The sequence below is a fragment of the Microtus pennsylvanicus genome, chromosome 5, assembly GCF_037038515.1.
Source record: "Microtus pennsylvanicus isolate mMicPen1 chromosome 5, mMicPen1.hap1, whole genome shotgun sequence".
NCBI lineage: Eukaryota > Metazoa > Chordata > Mammalia > Rodentia > Cricetidae > Microtus > Microtus pennsylvanicus.
This window is the reverse complement of record NC_134583.1, coordinates 43,383,117-43,398,846: the sequence shown is the minus strand read 5'-3', so window position 1 is coordinate 43,398,846 and position 15,730 is coordinate 43,383,117. Positions and strand designations below refer to the sequence as shown.

Sequence of the window (15,730 nt, the reverse complement as noted above, 5' to 3'; positions counted from 1 at the left end):
GCCTGCCAGCCTGCCTGCCTGCCTGCCTGCCTGCCAGAAAGATTTCTGGTCATTATCTAGACCAGAACTCAACACAAGGCAACCAGGAACTCTGGAAATATAGGCAACAGAGAAAGGATCAGGTTTGCTTTAGTTGGGCCATGCTGACAGCACAATGGGCTGTCTTCTTTTGAAATCTTCTATCCAGTCCAGAGAGGCCCTCCTTAATGCTTCGAAGAAAAGGTCCAAGGAGTTCTCAACATCACTGGTAACATTTAAAAGCAATCAGCACAGGACTCTCCCATCTCCCTTCTACACAACCAGCTCAGCAGTGGGGACCATAAAAGAAGGTTCCCTCCTTCATCCCACAAGCCAGGCTAAGAAAAGCAGTTAAAAGTTCATTCTGTTTATCTGGCTGTCTCATGTCTGACCTGAAATAAACCCATGTAGACCATAGAACCAAAGATAGAGCAGCAGAACCCAAGGAAGTCTTGTCCACAGGCATCATGTCCTTCTGGGGCCTAGCCTTCCTCCATTCCTACTGCAGCCACTTGATCAAGGTAGCCATGACTGTTTCAAACAAAAACTGCCAACCAAAGGCACTAACAAAAAGTTCCCCACAGAGTGACCAAAATTGTCACTTCCTAGGCACTCAAGAAATAAAGATAAAACACTCAGCTAGGCAGAAAAACAATGCCCACATAACTTCAGAACAGCAACCAAGTAAATTTAACCTCAAATCCCAAGGCATTCTTACCTAAACTTTGTAGGAACCAGTGTTGGTTTACTTGGTGTTCTCACTACCCTCTTACAATTTCTAAGGACTAATTCATTATTGTGTATTCATTAGTTTATTGAATAAATATCTACTAAACATACGCTCTCTGACCAACATTGTGACAGACACATTTTATACACTATGGTCAACAAACTGAAGTAATAGTAATGTAGGTAACAAGCCAACATCCAAGTATTTGTTTTTGTTTTAACAAGTACTAGGTTAAACAAGTACTTCTACCTGCCAAACCTTTCATTCTTACAATACTGTGGCTGGTTTCATGCTCCTGACAACACATAATACTGTCTCTCAATGAAGAAGTATAAGCAAAGTGTGAAGTGCATACACAGTAAGGAGATAGTAAGTGCTACAAGACTGATCAAAAATGAGAGGTATGCCATAGCTAGCATTGAGGACTGAGATTAGGTAAGAATAAATGAGATGGAGAAAAACATTCTGGGAGTTAAGAAAATTGATATAATAAAAAATACAAGAGGAGGCTGGAGAGATGATTCGGTGTTTAAGAGCACTGGATGCTTTTTCAGGGGACCTGGGTTCAATTCCCACCCACTCACAACTATATCTAACTCCTGTTCCATGGGATCCAACACCCTCACATAGACATACATACATGCAAAACACCAATACACATATAATAAAAACAAATTATTAAAAAAGGCGGGCAGTGGTGGCATACTCCTTTGATCCCAGCACTCAAGAGGCAGAGGCAAGCAGATCTCTGTGAGTTCAAGGTCAGCCAGAGCTACACAGTAAAACTCTGTCTTAAAAAACAAACAAAAAACAAAACAACAACAACAAAAAAAAACAAAGAGGACCCTAGGAGAGATATGCATGGATCTAATCTACATGGGAAGTAGAAAAAGACAAGATCTCCTGAGTAAACTGGGAGCATGGGGACCATGGGAGAGGGTAAAAGGGGAGGAGAGATGAAGGAAGGGGAGTGGAGAAAAATATACAGCTCAATAAAAGCAATAAAAAAAATGAGGGACTACGGAGATGGCTCAATAAGCATGAGAAAGCACGAGGATTTAAACAATCAACAAGTTAAGACTATTCTATTGTAATAACAACAAAAAATGAAACAGGAGAAAAACATATAAAAAAGAATGTAGACATCTGTTGTCATGGCACATGACTGAAACCATTAAAAAAAGAAAAGACAAAAATAAATACATAAATGAAAGAGAATCAATAAATAGCATATTTGGCCAGATGTGGTGGCACACACCTTTAATCCCAGCACCTGGCAGGCACAGGCAGGCGGATCTCTGTTTCTGTGAGCTTGAGGTCAGCCCGGTCTACACAATGAGTTCCAGGGCAACAAGAGCTACATAGTGAGACCCTGTCTCAAGAAAACAAATAATAATGACAAAAATCATAAGAATAAGTCACATGTTTGCTAGAGCAAAACAAAGAAATATAGAAATGCTCCAAAGAACGCAATGGAGAGAACAGAGAGAAAGCGTACAGAAGCTTTCTAGCTGGAACCCTGATTTGAGAAAGCAACAGAGACTCTGCAGGGCCTGCACCTTCTCTTTCTAAGCTCCCCAGCAGAAAACAAAGTTATACTGCTGTTGGCTCATTTCAGGTTTTTCCTTTCATATTCTTTCATATTCTCCCACACAAAACAAGCTACTCCACTCTGAAAACCAAGACAGAGTCTTCCCTAATGACGCCTCACCTGCCCTAGCAAGCTGTTGAAACAGGAAAGAAATTTTTAGATTTCCAGTGCTTACAAAGCTTCTCCTTGGGACTTTTTAGGTGGCCACAAGTAACCCTACAAGACTTAAGACGTTATACATCATTCCTGTCTATAGAAGTTTCAAATCCATAGTACAATCCACTGAATCAAACAAAGGGAAGACATGGCATGAGGCCCACCTCCTTCACAAGTCTATTCTGTTAAGTCTATAGAGATATTGCCAACAGGGTAATACAGAGCACAGACATTAGTCTGTTAGTCCAATGCATGGACTGTTTGTCTGTTTGTTTGCTTTTCAAGACAGGGTTTCTCTGTGTAACTGCTGGGCTTATTTTTATGAACCTACTATAAATGCTTTCCAGCTGGGTAAGACCTAAGAAGCAAAAGTTGAACTTCTCTTCTGTTTGGGTCCTGGAGACTTCACTGTGCAAACTATCCATTATAGGAGAGAGGCTCCAGCAGAGTAGAAACAACATTGAGTGAGAATTGAAGAACATTAGCTACTATCGCTGGCTTGGGAATACACTGGGCAAATTTGTTCTTCTCAAGTGTAAAATAAGACATTTATAAGAGATGCTACCTAAAACCCCTTCCAGTTATGACATAATGACATACTAGGATGTTAAATCTCAGTACTTAATGCCAATGGTCAAAAAGACAGAGTAACTTTCTTTCTTTTCTTTTTGACTAGGGTGGCCTCGAACTCAGAGATCCACCTGCCTCTGCCTCCAAATACTGGGACTAAACGTGTGTGCTACCACTACCCAGCATGAAGCTTATTTCTTTAAGTAACCCATCCGAAGGAAAATATTTTTCAACTTTCAGATACCTAGTGTACTACTGTAGAATCCAAACTACTTAACATAATCTAATTCAAATTCACAAACTTTATAATATGTATGGTATGCCATATACCAAGCCTTGTGCTAAGAACTGTAATTGTCTCATTTATCCCAAACTAGCTTCAAACTCCTTACATAGCCAAGGGTGACCTTGAATTTCTGATCCTCCTGTCTCTACTTCCTGAGTTCTTGGATTACAGATATGTGCCACCATGCCCAGTTTATGCAGTGCTGGAAACTGAAACCCAGGGCCTCATGCATGCTAGGTAAGCGGTCTAACAACTGAGCCAATCCCCAGAACAGCTTGGAAATGGGTGGCTGTATGTACTATTCAAATATCTTGGTCAGTATAATGAGAGCAAGGCTATAGCAGACAGAGTTCTGAGGACCAGATCAGCAGGTATTTATTTGCTCCCTTTGGAGCTCACCAATGAGTAACGGTTTTGGTTAAAAATAGCATGGATCCAGATTCCCAGTTATTGTTCTGAGACTGTCCTTTTTAGTTATAAAATCTAGAAGGCAAACTGCCAGCTAGATTTTATTCTTCTTGAAAATGGTAAAAATGAGGATAAATAAAAGATTAAAGAGAGCCAGGTGGTGGTGTAGTATGAAGACAGGCCGCTTGTTTGTTCCTGGCTGCCCAGAACCGAAATAATCACACAGAAACCATATTAATTAAATCAGTGCTTGGCCCATTAGCTCTAGCTTCTTATTGGCTAACTCTTACATATTAATTTAACCCATTTATATTAATCTGGGTATCACCACGTGGCTGTGGTTTACCAGCTAAAGTTCCAGCGTCTGTCTCTGGCAGGGCTACATGGCTTCTCTCTAACTCCGCCTCCTTTCTCCCAGCATTCAGTTTAGTTTTCCCCACCTACCTAAGTTCTGCCCTATCAACAGGCCAACCCAGTTTCTTTATTCACCAATGGTAATCACAGCATACAGAAGGGAATTCCACATCACCTCCCCTTCTCTGTTTAAATAAAAAGAAAGGTTTTAACTTTAACATGGTAAATTTACATATAACAAAACAGCTATCAAGCGAGAATTAGAGTTACAATATTTATATCTACTTTATCTCTTATTATAACTAAGAAAAACTATCTTATTTCTGTCTATTCTTCAACTCCATCAAAGACTCCAGAAGGATAAAATACTACTTAAGTAAACAGGAAGTATATTAATTATAAGCAACTTCCAAAACTCTAGAACTGACAGAAAGAGACATCTCGGTGCCTGGACAGTCACCCAAAGTTCTTCTGTACCATTGGGGCATCCATCTTCATCCTACAGGTCCATAGTATCCAGCAGACTTTTCCATGAAGCAGGAAACTTCAAAGACAGTTTCACCTATATTGGCAGCTTGTCCATTACATTTTTCTTGTCCTGCAGAATATTTGGCAGACTCTTTCAGGAAGCAGGAACCCTGAAGGATCATCTCACCTTTAGACAAGTTCAGCAGTCATCTCTCTGTGGGTACTGCATGTCAGGTTAAGCAGTCCAGGCAAGAGCAGTTTCTTGCCCAAATGGCTTGCAAACTCCATAAGGAGCCTCTTCGATGCCCATCTTCCTCTTGAAGTAACTGGTGCTGCCAGGAGCAGATGGGTCTCATTGTCATGAAAAGTCCTAAGTTCTAAAAACATTTAAATGCCATATTCTGAAGGTGTCTGAAAGATTTGAAGAATACCTAACTGAAATATATCTCTATATATCTAGAAGACCTAACTAACATGACTACAAGCTTGACTATTATAAATGACTATCTATTAACCTATAATTCTTAATTATACATTCATAATACCTTAATCAAGAGCAGAAATATACATACATATAACAAAATTGACCTTAAGTTTGTATCAATAAACCAAGATCCATACCAATGCAAATATCTATAACATGGTGGTGCAAGTCTTTAATTCCAGTACTCAGGAGGCAGAGGCAGGTGGATCTCTGTGAGTTCAAGGCCAGCCCTGATCTACAGAGTTAGTCCCAGAACAGCCAGAAATACACAGAGAAACCCTGTCTTGTAAGGGAAAAAAAAAGATTAAAGAGGGATCTGAACTTGGATATTACCTCCAAAGGCTGAGGCCATGCCCAAACATGAGACATTTGCAAGGAGGAAAAATAATAAGATCTCATTCAAACAGTCCCTGATTACCAGTCTTTCCAACAAACTTCAACAATGGGTAGCCTCGACACAATGAAAACAAATTACTACCAGGCGGTGGTGGCCACGCCTTTAATCCCAGTACTCAGGAGGCAGAGACAGGTGGATCTCTGTGAGTTCAAAGCCATCCTGGTCTACAAGAGATAGTTACAGGACAGGCTCCAAAGCCACAGAGAAACCCTGTCTAGAAAAAAAAAAAATTACAACCACTCCTATCTTCCTTCACAAAGATCCCAGAGAAGAAAACAGACATACAAAGTACTACATTTATATCAGAAAGGTATACAAAGTATTCTTGGTTTAATAAAGAAAACTCTGTAGTAGTTTATTTCTTATGTTCATTCGGACATTTTATATTTTGTTATCTTAGTATTTCACCATTTTTTATAAACAGTTAAAAAAAAACCCATATAAGATATCTTTTTCCTCCTCAAGAGCCTGACAGACAGAGCTGCTGGGTTTCCTGAGAATCATTTCCCACAGATAGTTACGCACCAGAATGTCCTCTGTGACTGCAATGTGACTCAAAGGCCCCATAGAGAACTTAGTCCAAGTTCTGTGAAGACCTAGAAAACCACTCCCTTCAATGAGGCCTCATTCCTGGGACAAACAGCAGAAATTTGTTATTTGTTTCAGGGTTCTGGAGATAGGGGTAGCAGTCCATAGCCTGGGCTGGCCTTAAACTCATAGCAATCCTCTTGTCTCAGCCTCCAAAGTTCTGGGATTACCAACATGATCCACCATGTCTGGGAACGAAATTTCTATTTTGCTTTGTTCTGTTTGGTTTTGTTTGGACACAGAGTCTCATGTAGCCCAAAGCTAACCTTCAATTCTCTATGTAACTTAGGATGGTCATTAAACTTCTACTTCTCTTCCTGTTCTGTCTCCCAAGCTCTGAAAGCTGCCTCTGTCTCCTAAATGCCAGGAATTATAGGCTTGCATCTTCCTACCCAGCCTACATCATCATTTTCAATATTCTCTTACTGCAAGTTAGTATTTCTTTCAAATATATGTGTATGTGCAATATATATGCAGTCAACTACAATATTAACAGTACCTATAGTTTTTGTCACCAACCAAAATCATAGATATTCTCACATAATATTACATTATTATAGATATCTTTAAAAAGTATTTACATTTATCATTACGTTAAAGTTATGGTAATTATGACGATAGCAATGGTCACACATGACTGCATTCTTCCTATCTACAGTGCTCCCATGAGACAGCCAGCCAGCAGAGAAGCACCTGTCTAGTTTACCCAACCACCTGACAGTGAGATTCCATATGTTCACACTGGTCACCCAGATATCCACAATACCCTCTTTCCTTCAGTGCTCTCCAGTCACCTTAGCCTAGTACAGCCTATACAGATCTTTCTCCCTTTGCCTACACAGTCTATACTATTAGAATTTGATGAAGTCTGTGCATTATGTTGTTCTTAATATTACCTAAATAAATCCAGGCATGGTGGTAAAAATACTTGGGAGAGATATAGTGGCTGGAAATCAGCTCAAAGTTATCCTCAAGTTACACAGTAAACTCCAGGCCAGCCTGGGTTACATGAAACTCTTCCTCAAAACTCTAAAGCCTCCCCCAGTTCTCCCAGGCAAGTTTAGTCACTTGGTCCCTGGACTTCCCACAGCTTTCTGTATGAATGTATATTCGTACACACACACACAAACACACACCACCTCTACTGTGACTTTTGCAAGATAACTTCCAAAAAAAAAAAAATTAGGCTCAGGCTCATTGGGTAGCTCCATCTACAGTACAAACTGTCATTATTCTGACTTACACACTGAATAGCTAAGTCTGGATCTTTGGCTCAAACGTCCTGGTCTAGGTTCTCAACCAATAGCCTACTATGAGACTTACAGCTAATGCCTCTCTGGGAATCATTTCCTCACACATAAAAACAAGTAGGTTGAGCTTGTTTCCATCTCTTAACTCTTAAATCAAGCAACCACTTTTTATCTCCCCAAGATCTGAGAAAAAAAACTATGGGGAAAACTCTAAAGCCTCCCCCAGTTCTCCCAGGCAAGTTTAGTCACTTGGTCCCTGGACTTCCCACAGCTTTCTGTATGAATGTATATTCGTACACACACACACAAACACACACCACCTCTACTGTGACTTTTGCAAGATAACTTACTAGCTAAGGTAGTGCTAAGGAAATGAGCCAGAATCCTGAATTTAAACCCTGGTTCTCTTCACTGTCAGTGTAACATTGGGAAAGTTATTTAACCTCTCTTATTTAATTTACTGCCCTATAAAACAAGGATAACATCTATCACAGAAGCTGGCTATAACAATTAAATGAAATAAATTAAATTCATAATGAGCCAGGAGTGGTGGCAAATGCATTTAATCTTAGCACTTGGGAAGTTGAGACAGGTGGATCTCTTAAAGTTCAAGAGTAGCCAGGTCTACATGACAAGTTCTAGGCTAGCCAGAGCTGCATGGAGATTGTAATAATTGCTAGACACCAGGTTCAAGCTTTAACTATGTCTCTAGTCCCTTCTCATTCCCCTGAGCACCGTATTTGCATTTTCCTCTGATCCACTTTTCACAAGACAGTATTTGTGTGCTTATGAACTGTCTCCCCAACAGAGTATAACTTCCATGAAGAAAGAAGACAACTCTTTCCTTCATCCTTAAATCCCCACAGGAAGTATACACAGTAACTGACCCAGAGAGGTCACTCAATCACTTGTTGAATAAATACCGTATGAGCTGGCACTGTTCAATGTTTGCTGAATCAATTAACCTAGCTAAAGGTGATTGTCAAAGCTGAGGCCTGGAAGTCAATACGTCCAAGCTCCCCAGGATAGCTTGTCCCTCTTGCCAGCCCAGGGTATTAGCTTCAACCAAGCCCCACCCACCTGCTCTTGGCTCCAGCCCAGTTCCAGGAGCCACCCTCAGCTAAAATTAGCTTAGCTACCAAGATGGCCAGGCCATTTATAGCCTTGGAGGCAGCAGCAACTAATTGGGTGGGCTGGCTGGGCTGACCTGCCACTCCAAAGAGGCTGATTGAGAAGACAGCCTGCACTCTGCATAGATGCCTATCCTCCAGGACCTTATTCCAGCTAAACCAGTTTCTGATTAGAGACCCTCAAAACCATCTATCACGGCAGCCACAACTCCAGACTCGACCTGAGGTCTCTCACACAAAAGACATTCTATAGAAAAACATCTGAGTTTCTGAAAGCAAGGACCCTAGAGTCTAGAGATTCCCAGCCTTCATTCTGAGTCAGCTTCAAAAATGTAGGCCCTAGAATAACACAGCATATAGATCTGTCTATACAGTATAGATCTGTCTATACAGATCTTGGGAGAAAATTACCTAATACAGCTAGGTGTTCAGGTGGGTTTTTTTTAATATTTATTTATTTATTGTGTATACAATATTCTGTGTGTATGCCTGCAGGCCAGAAGGCACCAGACCCCATTACAGATGGTTGTGAGCCACCATGTGGTTGCTGGGAATTGAACTCAGGACCTCTGGAAGAACAGGCAATGCTCTTAATCTCTGAACCATCTCTCCAGCCCTGTTCAGGTGTTTTTAAAAAGTAAAAAGTGAAAGGAATGTTCTCTCCATTGTCCAATGAGAGCGCTGCAAGCTCAGCATTCAGAGATTTTGTTGGTCTGGTTGGTGGGTGGGTTGGTTTGGTTTTGGTGTTGAGTGAGGATCAAACCCAGGATATCATGTATACAAAACAAGCACTCTATCAACTGGGCTACCCATAACCTCAGCCTCCATGGTGAGGTTTTTTTTAGATATGTTTATTTTTATTTTATGTGTTTAAGTGTTTTGCCTGCACATATTTATGTGCACCATCTGCATGCTGGGTGCCCTCAAAGGTCATAAGAAGTTAGCAGAGCCTAGAACAGGAGTTAAGGATGGTTGTGAGCGACCATGTGAGCACTGAAAACGAAACCCAGATTCTCTGCAGGAGCAACAAGTATTCTTAACAGCTAGTTCACCTTTCATCCCCAGTCAGGGTTGCTCTGGTTTGGTTTTTCGAGACAGGACTCCTGGGTGTAACAGCCCTGCCTGTCCTGGAACTCTATAGACCAGCTGGCCTCGAACTCATAGAGATGCTGGGATTTAAAGGCATGTGCCCCCACTGCCCAGCTGGGTTTTAACAGTGTTTGGTGTAGAAGCTATCATTGCGACCCCATCTCTACCTTCACCATCACACCATGTTGCAAGTCATTAAGTATTTCTTTTCTTTTTTTTTTCTGAGGCAGTCTTCTCTATGTATTCCTATCACTGTGTAGACCAGGCTAGCCTAGAACTCACAGAAATTCAGCTTCCTCTACCTCTGCCTCCTGAGCATCATACCTGACCACTATAAAGATTTTAATAAAATCCTTAGAATCAAATTTTATGACTAACCAAAAGGAAATGGGTTACACATACATCCAAAATGGGGGGGGAGGGTGTGGAATTCTTTCATCAACACACTCTCCAAAAGAGAAAAAAAAAGCATCCCTTTTCTCAGACTCAGATACAGAGTCACCAGGACCTGCCTAATTGCCAGGAGGAAAGCAACATTCTCTAGGCCCCACCTAGCACTCCTTTAACAGGATAGGACCTGAGAAAATGGAAGAAGTCCAGGACATAAGCATCAGAGTACCTGCTTCAAATACCGAGCAAAGAACCCAGCGCCCCCTTTCTGTCTCTTAATTTGGGGGTACATACATGAATGACGTGCATTTGTGGGCACACTTACCATGATGCACATTCAGAATTCAGAGGACAACAGTTATTTCCTTGCACCTTCACCTGGGTTCCAGGGATGGAGTTTAGGTCACCAGAATGCACAGCCAAAGCCTTTACTCGCTGGGCCAATGAGGATTATTACCCTTCCCTGAATTTTAATACAGCTATTGTGAGGTTTTGCAGAATAAGTCATGTAACTGTTAAAATATAAGCTGTACAGAGCACAGAAATTTACCAGTTACACTGAATGTGGTGGAGAAAAGTGGTAGCTAGCCAGATACAGTGTCTGATGCCCTGTAGTCCAGCATTTAAATTGTGGAGGCAGATTAATTTTTTAGTAGACAAAGCTTAGAAAACTGGCTCATTATAATAAAATACAAAATAAACTTGCTCTCCCAAACAAGGTGCGTTTCAGATGGTTCAGACTTTCACAAAAATATGTCAACTTCTTAAATTTTTTTGTAAGAATGTTATTCCTTTGAATTTTTAACATTAAAATATTCTGTGAAATGGCATAGCTTCCAGGTTTCTTGGCCCTCGTGTGAGGATTAGTGAATCTGGACACATTGCTGTTATGTATTCAGTCTCGGCTAATAAAGGGAGATGACTGTAACTTAGCAAAAAAAAAAAAATTGTGGAGGCAGGAAGGTCAAGAGTTCAAGACCAGCTTCAGTTACATCTAGGCTACTGAAGACCCTATCTCAAAAGGAGAAGCAGGGGTGGGGGGTAGCTTTAACAAGTAAAATTCCTGTGTTCTGTGGATACAGAGGAGTTGGAAAGGCCACAAGAGTCCCTGCTATATAGACAATTTCTCCCCAAACCCTTTCACAGAGCCCAGACTATGAGCCACTTCTTTGAAAAAAGTAAGTCCCTGCCTGAGACAAAGTTCCATAGTGAGCCAAGGAGACAAACTAACAAAGCAATATTGGTAGACACTTACATTCCCACAAAAACCTACATCCCAGTGAACTAAGAGGAAATAAAGATGAAGAGAGAGGCCTTTATGGCTTAATCGGAATAGCCAGTCCTCTAAAATAAGATGTATGAGGAATGTCTCCATAAACACAAGCCATGATATATTCCTGGGGAATGCTAGGACGCTTCTCGACCTCAGGCAAAACACACACTCCATCAAAAGTCAATTTTCTAAAGGCTAGTGATTGCCTGAAACTCAAAGCTGCATCCTTTTAGTTCAGATCCAAAGTACAGAACACCTTTCAAAAAGATTCATTTTAGGTCAAACATGCATAGTCTGAAGTGAAAACAGAAGGATAAATTACCAATTAGAAATAAGGAGAGCAGAGATGCTGCTCAGGGCTACTTCACAGTTCAACCAACCCTTCCCGGCATAGTCCGGTGAGAAACAATAGTTAAGCGAAGCTTCAGAGGCCTGGGAGACTGCTCTAATCTAACAGCAACAGCCCAAATTCTATGCTCATGTAGACAGTCCTGGCATCATCTGAAAACCAGCCCTTGAAGCACCTAAAATCATACCCAACCCAGTGAAGAAAGTTGAGAGAGGGCCGGGTAAGAAAAAACTACCACTAATGCAATCCACGGAACTCCTGGCCCACCGGGACTTCTACTTTCCTACTTGTATCAGCAATTACCCTGAGACACCCCTCCCCTGAGCTTCCCCATCTTCAAACACCCCAGCTATTCCTCTACCCTCAAGCCTTCAGGCCAGTGTTTAGGCAGATCATAGTGACAAGGGGTGAGAAACAGAAAACGGGAACAAACGTACTTCTAAGCTATGTGAGAAAATAAACATATTTTTCAAAAGTTCCTTTCTACTGCAAGAATATATACCACTGCTACTGCTGCCGAACAAGGCTCCACAAGTATAGAAGGAACGTAAGGACAGATTAAAAATAATACCATGGAATCCTTACTCTCATCATTCAGAAGAAACAGATTAAGCCAACAAATGGTCCAGGATATTTTATTATGGAGAAGTCAAGAAAGGGCCATTTAACTCCTTTGTGGTAAGTAAGGAGGATTCCACCTTGGGACTTGCTTTGATATTCCACATAGGCAAACCCAAAAGACAGCGAGTATCTATGGGAAACAAGGGCTAGGATTCTCTCGACGGTTAGAACATATCGGAACACCTGGCTATAAGGAAACAGAGCCAGCCCAGCCCTGATCTTCCTGGCCCATCCCGTGTGGCCAGCCCACCACCACCGCCCGCACCCTCTAGTGATAAAACTGGCTAAAAGCAATTTTAACACTTGGGAAGACTACTCTTCCGGACAAGACACCTTGCTGATCTGAAAAGTCTAGGTGTCCCAAAGGCTTCTCACTACCACCAAAACATCCCGAGGAGGGCTAAGGAAAGTCGTCGGGGAAATAGTAACATTAGGCATGACTTCTAGACAGAACTTCTTGGACGACCGAGAGTACACGGTGCTATGTGTGCATCCCCCACCAACCTCACGTGTGCGGAGATTCCAATTTGCCACTTCGGGCCACTCAGTGTTGAGTCAGTCAAGCTTCCAGCCCAGTCCAGCCCGCAGCAGCAAGGCCTTACCTGCTTCAGCGGACTCCTCTGAAGTCGTCCCGGTGCCGGCTCCTGTATTCTTCTCGCTGTGACTATGGCTGAGGCTCTGACCCTGATGCAGGAGGAGACCCCAAAGAAGCCACAGGGCAAGACGGGCGCACACATCCATGACTGTAGGTCTCAGTCAACATGCGCCTGATGTAGACACCTTTGGATCCCAGAAGCAAATCCCAGAGTCAGGGAATGCAGCCGACAATTCCCAGGCAAGATGCCTCGCGGCACCGCAGCTGCACAGCCACCTGCGGGCTTGCCTCCTCCGACAACCGAAGGTCAAGCGCTCCAAGTTTGGGCGCAGAAGGACCAGAGCCTCCGGTCCAACAGTGGGTCCTGCCGGGGTCCGGCGGCCTGAGCTCTAGCTGCTTCCGGAGAGTTTGGGCAGGGTGGCTGTGGGGCCGCTGTCAGCTCCGCAGCCTGCTGCACCCCTGCGGGAGGAGGCGGGCAGGATCTCCCGCCCGCACCGAGGTGGGGGAGGGAGAGAAGGGAGGAGAGAGAGAAGGGGGGCACCTGACCTCGCCCCGCGGGCCAGCGGTGAGCGGCAGCAGCTAGGGCTTCAGCGTGCGACCTGCAGGCCCCAGCGGACACAGATGGCTCCGGGATCCGAGGTCAACAGCTCTGCCCGGTCCCGTACCTCTGCGGCTGCCGGTGCCCCGGTGCACCAGGCGGACGCGCACGGGCCAGGCCCGGGACAGCGGCTCTCGGGAGGGCGGGAGGGCGGGAGGGCGGCGCGGGGCGGGCCCGAGGTGGGCGGAGGCGTGCTCTACCGCCGGCCCGCCCCGCGCCGCCCGGCCCCCAGCGAAGCCCGGGCCCGCCCCAGAGCCGGCTTATCCCGGAATAACCTGTTGGAGACGGCAGGCCGGAGCCCACAGCAATCGGCAGGGTCTCGTGGGGACCGGGCCTGCGTTGCTGGTCGTCAGGACCGCGGCCCCGCGCCAAGGATGGGGCGTCGGCCTCTGCCTCCCGCTCTAGCCGCGGGCGAGCCCCTGACACGCAGTTGCTCAGGTAACTCAGGCCTGCGACGGAGGTGACAGCGACTGCCCTGCCCGGATCCGTGGGCCGCGGCGCTGCTCCCCGGGCTCCACTGTACAGCCAGGTTGCAGAGAAACCTGGCACCCCGATAACCGACCGGGAGCCGCCTGAGGGGACCACAGTCCCGCCGGGCTCGGCCCAGGGGCGCGCTCCCAGCCCCCAACTCCCGACTCCCGGGCTCCTCCCTTTCGACGCGCCTCGTAACCAATCGGCTTCCGCCTTTCTGCGGCTCTGGAACCCGCGCGTCCTGTCTCCCGTACGCAGCGGTCCCTGGTGGCCACATCTAAGTACTGCAGGCAGGACTAGTTCCTAGGTGGCCATGACCCTTACTAGAGAAGAGGAGCCCCTAGCCAAGCGCATTGGAGCTACAAGTGTTTACAGAAGAAATTGTTCCGAAAAGCACAATGAAATGTCCATCCCACGTAGGTAATATTTCACCGGCATGTAGCCTAAAAAGTCCATCTACCTTCCTAACACACTGATCTATGTCAGATGCCCTTGCGTGGCTCTTGCAACACGTTTTCCTGTTTTCCTACCCGTTCCTCAAGCCCCCACCCTCTTGAGGTTTATCAGTTAAAGCCTGTGGCTAGTTCCTCACTCTCTCTCCCATCTCTGATTCTGTTAGAGGAGGTGGCAGCGACTTGAGAATGCGTGCCCCCAAAACAGAGAACCCCGCCCGGGCTTCCTCATTCAACAAAGCCTATACTTCCTGTTCTCTTCTCAAGCTTACCGTCAGCAGAACTTTACTGAAACCTCGTGCCTTACCTCCGTCCTTGGCACAGGAGGCAGGAGACTGGATTAGACTCAGTCCCTCTTCTGACAGTGATAAACCAGCTTCTGTTCTAAGCAAGCCCTTTGAAGACCAGAACACGGATTTGCCCAACAGCTGCCTGGCTTAAGGGTTAGGCTGTTGATATAAAAATACACGTCCGACGTCATCTGCTACCACTCTCCCCACTTTTCAAAGCTCCCACCACACTAGTCTTTTTCTTTGTGTGTGTGTGTGTGTGTGTGTGTGTGTGTGTGTGTGCGCGCGCGCGCGCGCGCGCTTTTGCAGTGTAGTGGGTTAAACGCAGAACCTCAGACAAGCTGAATAACTGCTCTACAACCCATGGGCCTTCAGGAAGTTTCCAAACACATCAAACAGGCTTCAGAGCCCTTGCGTCTGTTGTTTCTTCTACCAGAAACCCTCCTCACCCTATTTCCCCCACACCCACCCCACCAATAAAGTTAACCTCTTCTTAGTCTAGCTACATGTTGAATGGCTCCTTAGATAGGCCAACCTAGTCCAGTGGTGGTGGTTCACGCCTTTAATCCCAACACTTAGGGGAGCAGAGGCAGGAGGATCCAAGGCCTGGTCTAAAAATGAGTTCCAGGACTCTTGTCTAAAAAAACCCAAAAAAGAAAAAAAAAAGCCAACCTAAAGCCAACAAGAGGACCAAGGTGACCTGAATTCCAGTCATACAACCCACATCCTAGGAGAACTGATCCCCACAAGCTGTCCTTTAACCTCCACACACACCACAAGTAAATGTAAAAAAATCTTTTAAAAGAAACCGCTACCAGTCAGGCAGAGATGGCACACACCTTCAGTCCCAGCATCCAGGAGGCAGATGCAAGCAGATTTGTGGATTCAAGGCCAGCCAGGCCTACACAGAGAAACCTTGTCACAAAATAAAATAAAAGGAAAGGAAAGAAAAAAGAAACTGCTACCTGAATCACACTTCAGACCATAAACATATGTGCCCCTCCCACTACAGTTGTGACTGTGAGTCCCAGAGGTCATTGTCCCTGTGCACCCTGCACATCATAAATACTTAATAAAGCTTGCTGGTAAATGTTAGTTCATTTGATCACTCAAATATTTATTGAGTGACAGCAGTGTGCTGGAAAATTGGCCAGAACAAAAGGCAAACCCCT

General features: G+C 44.5%; 1 protein-coding gene across 6 annotated transcripts in view; it reads right to left on the bottom strand.

The window, feature by feature from the left end:
* The window catches only part of Stim1 (stromal interaction molecule 1), a 190,951-nt gene extending 177,454 nt beyond the window's left edge, over positions 1-13,497 (bottom strand). For all 6 annotated transcript variants that reach the window (XM_075971708.1, XM_075971713.1, XM_075971711.1 and 3 more), the window contains exon 1: positions 12,755-13,497. In XM_075971708.1, coding sequence (XP_075827823.1) covers positions 12,755-12,893 — 139 coding nt within the window. In that variant the 5' untranslated portion in view covers positions 12,894-13,497. The remainder of the gene's footprint in view (positions 1-12,754) is intronic.
* Positions 13,498-15,730: the final 2,233 nt, after the last annotated feature.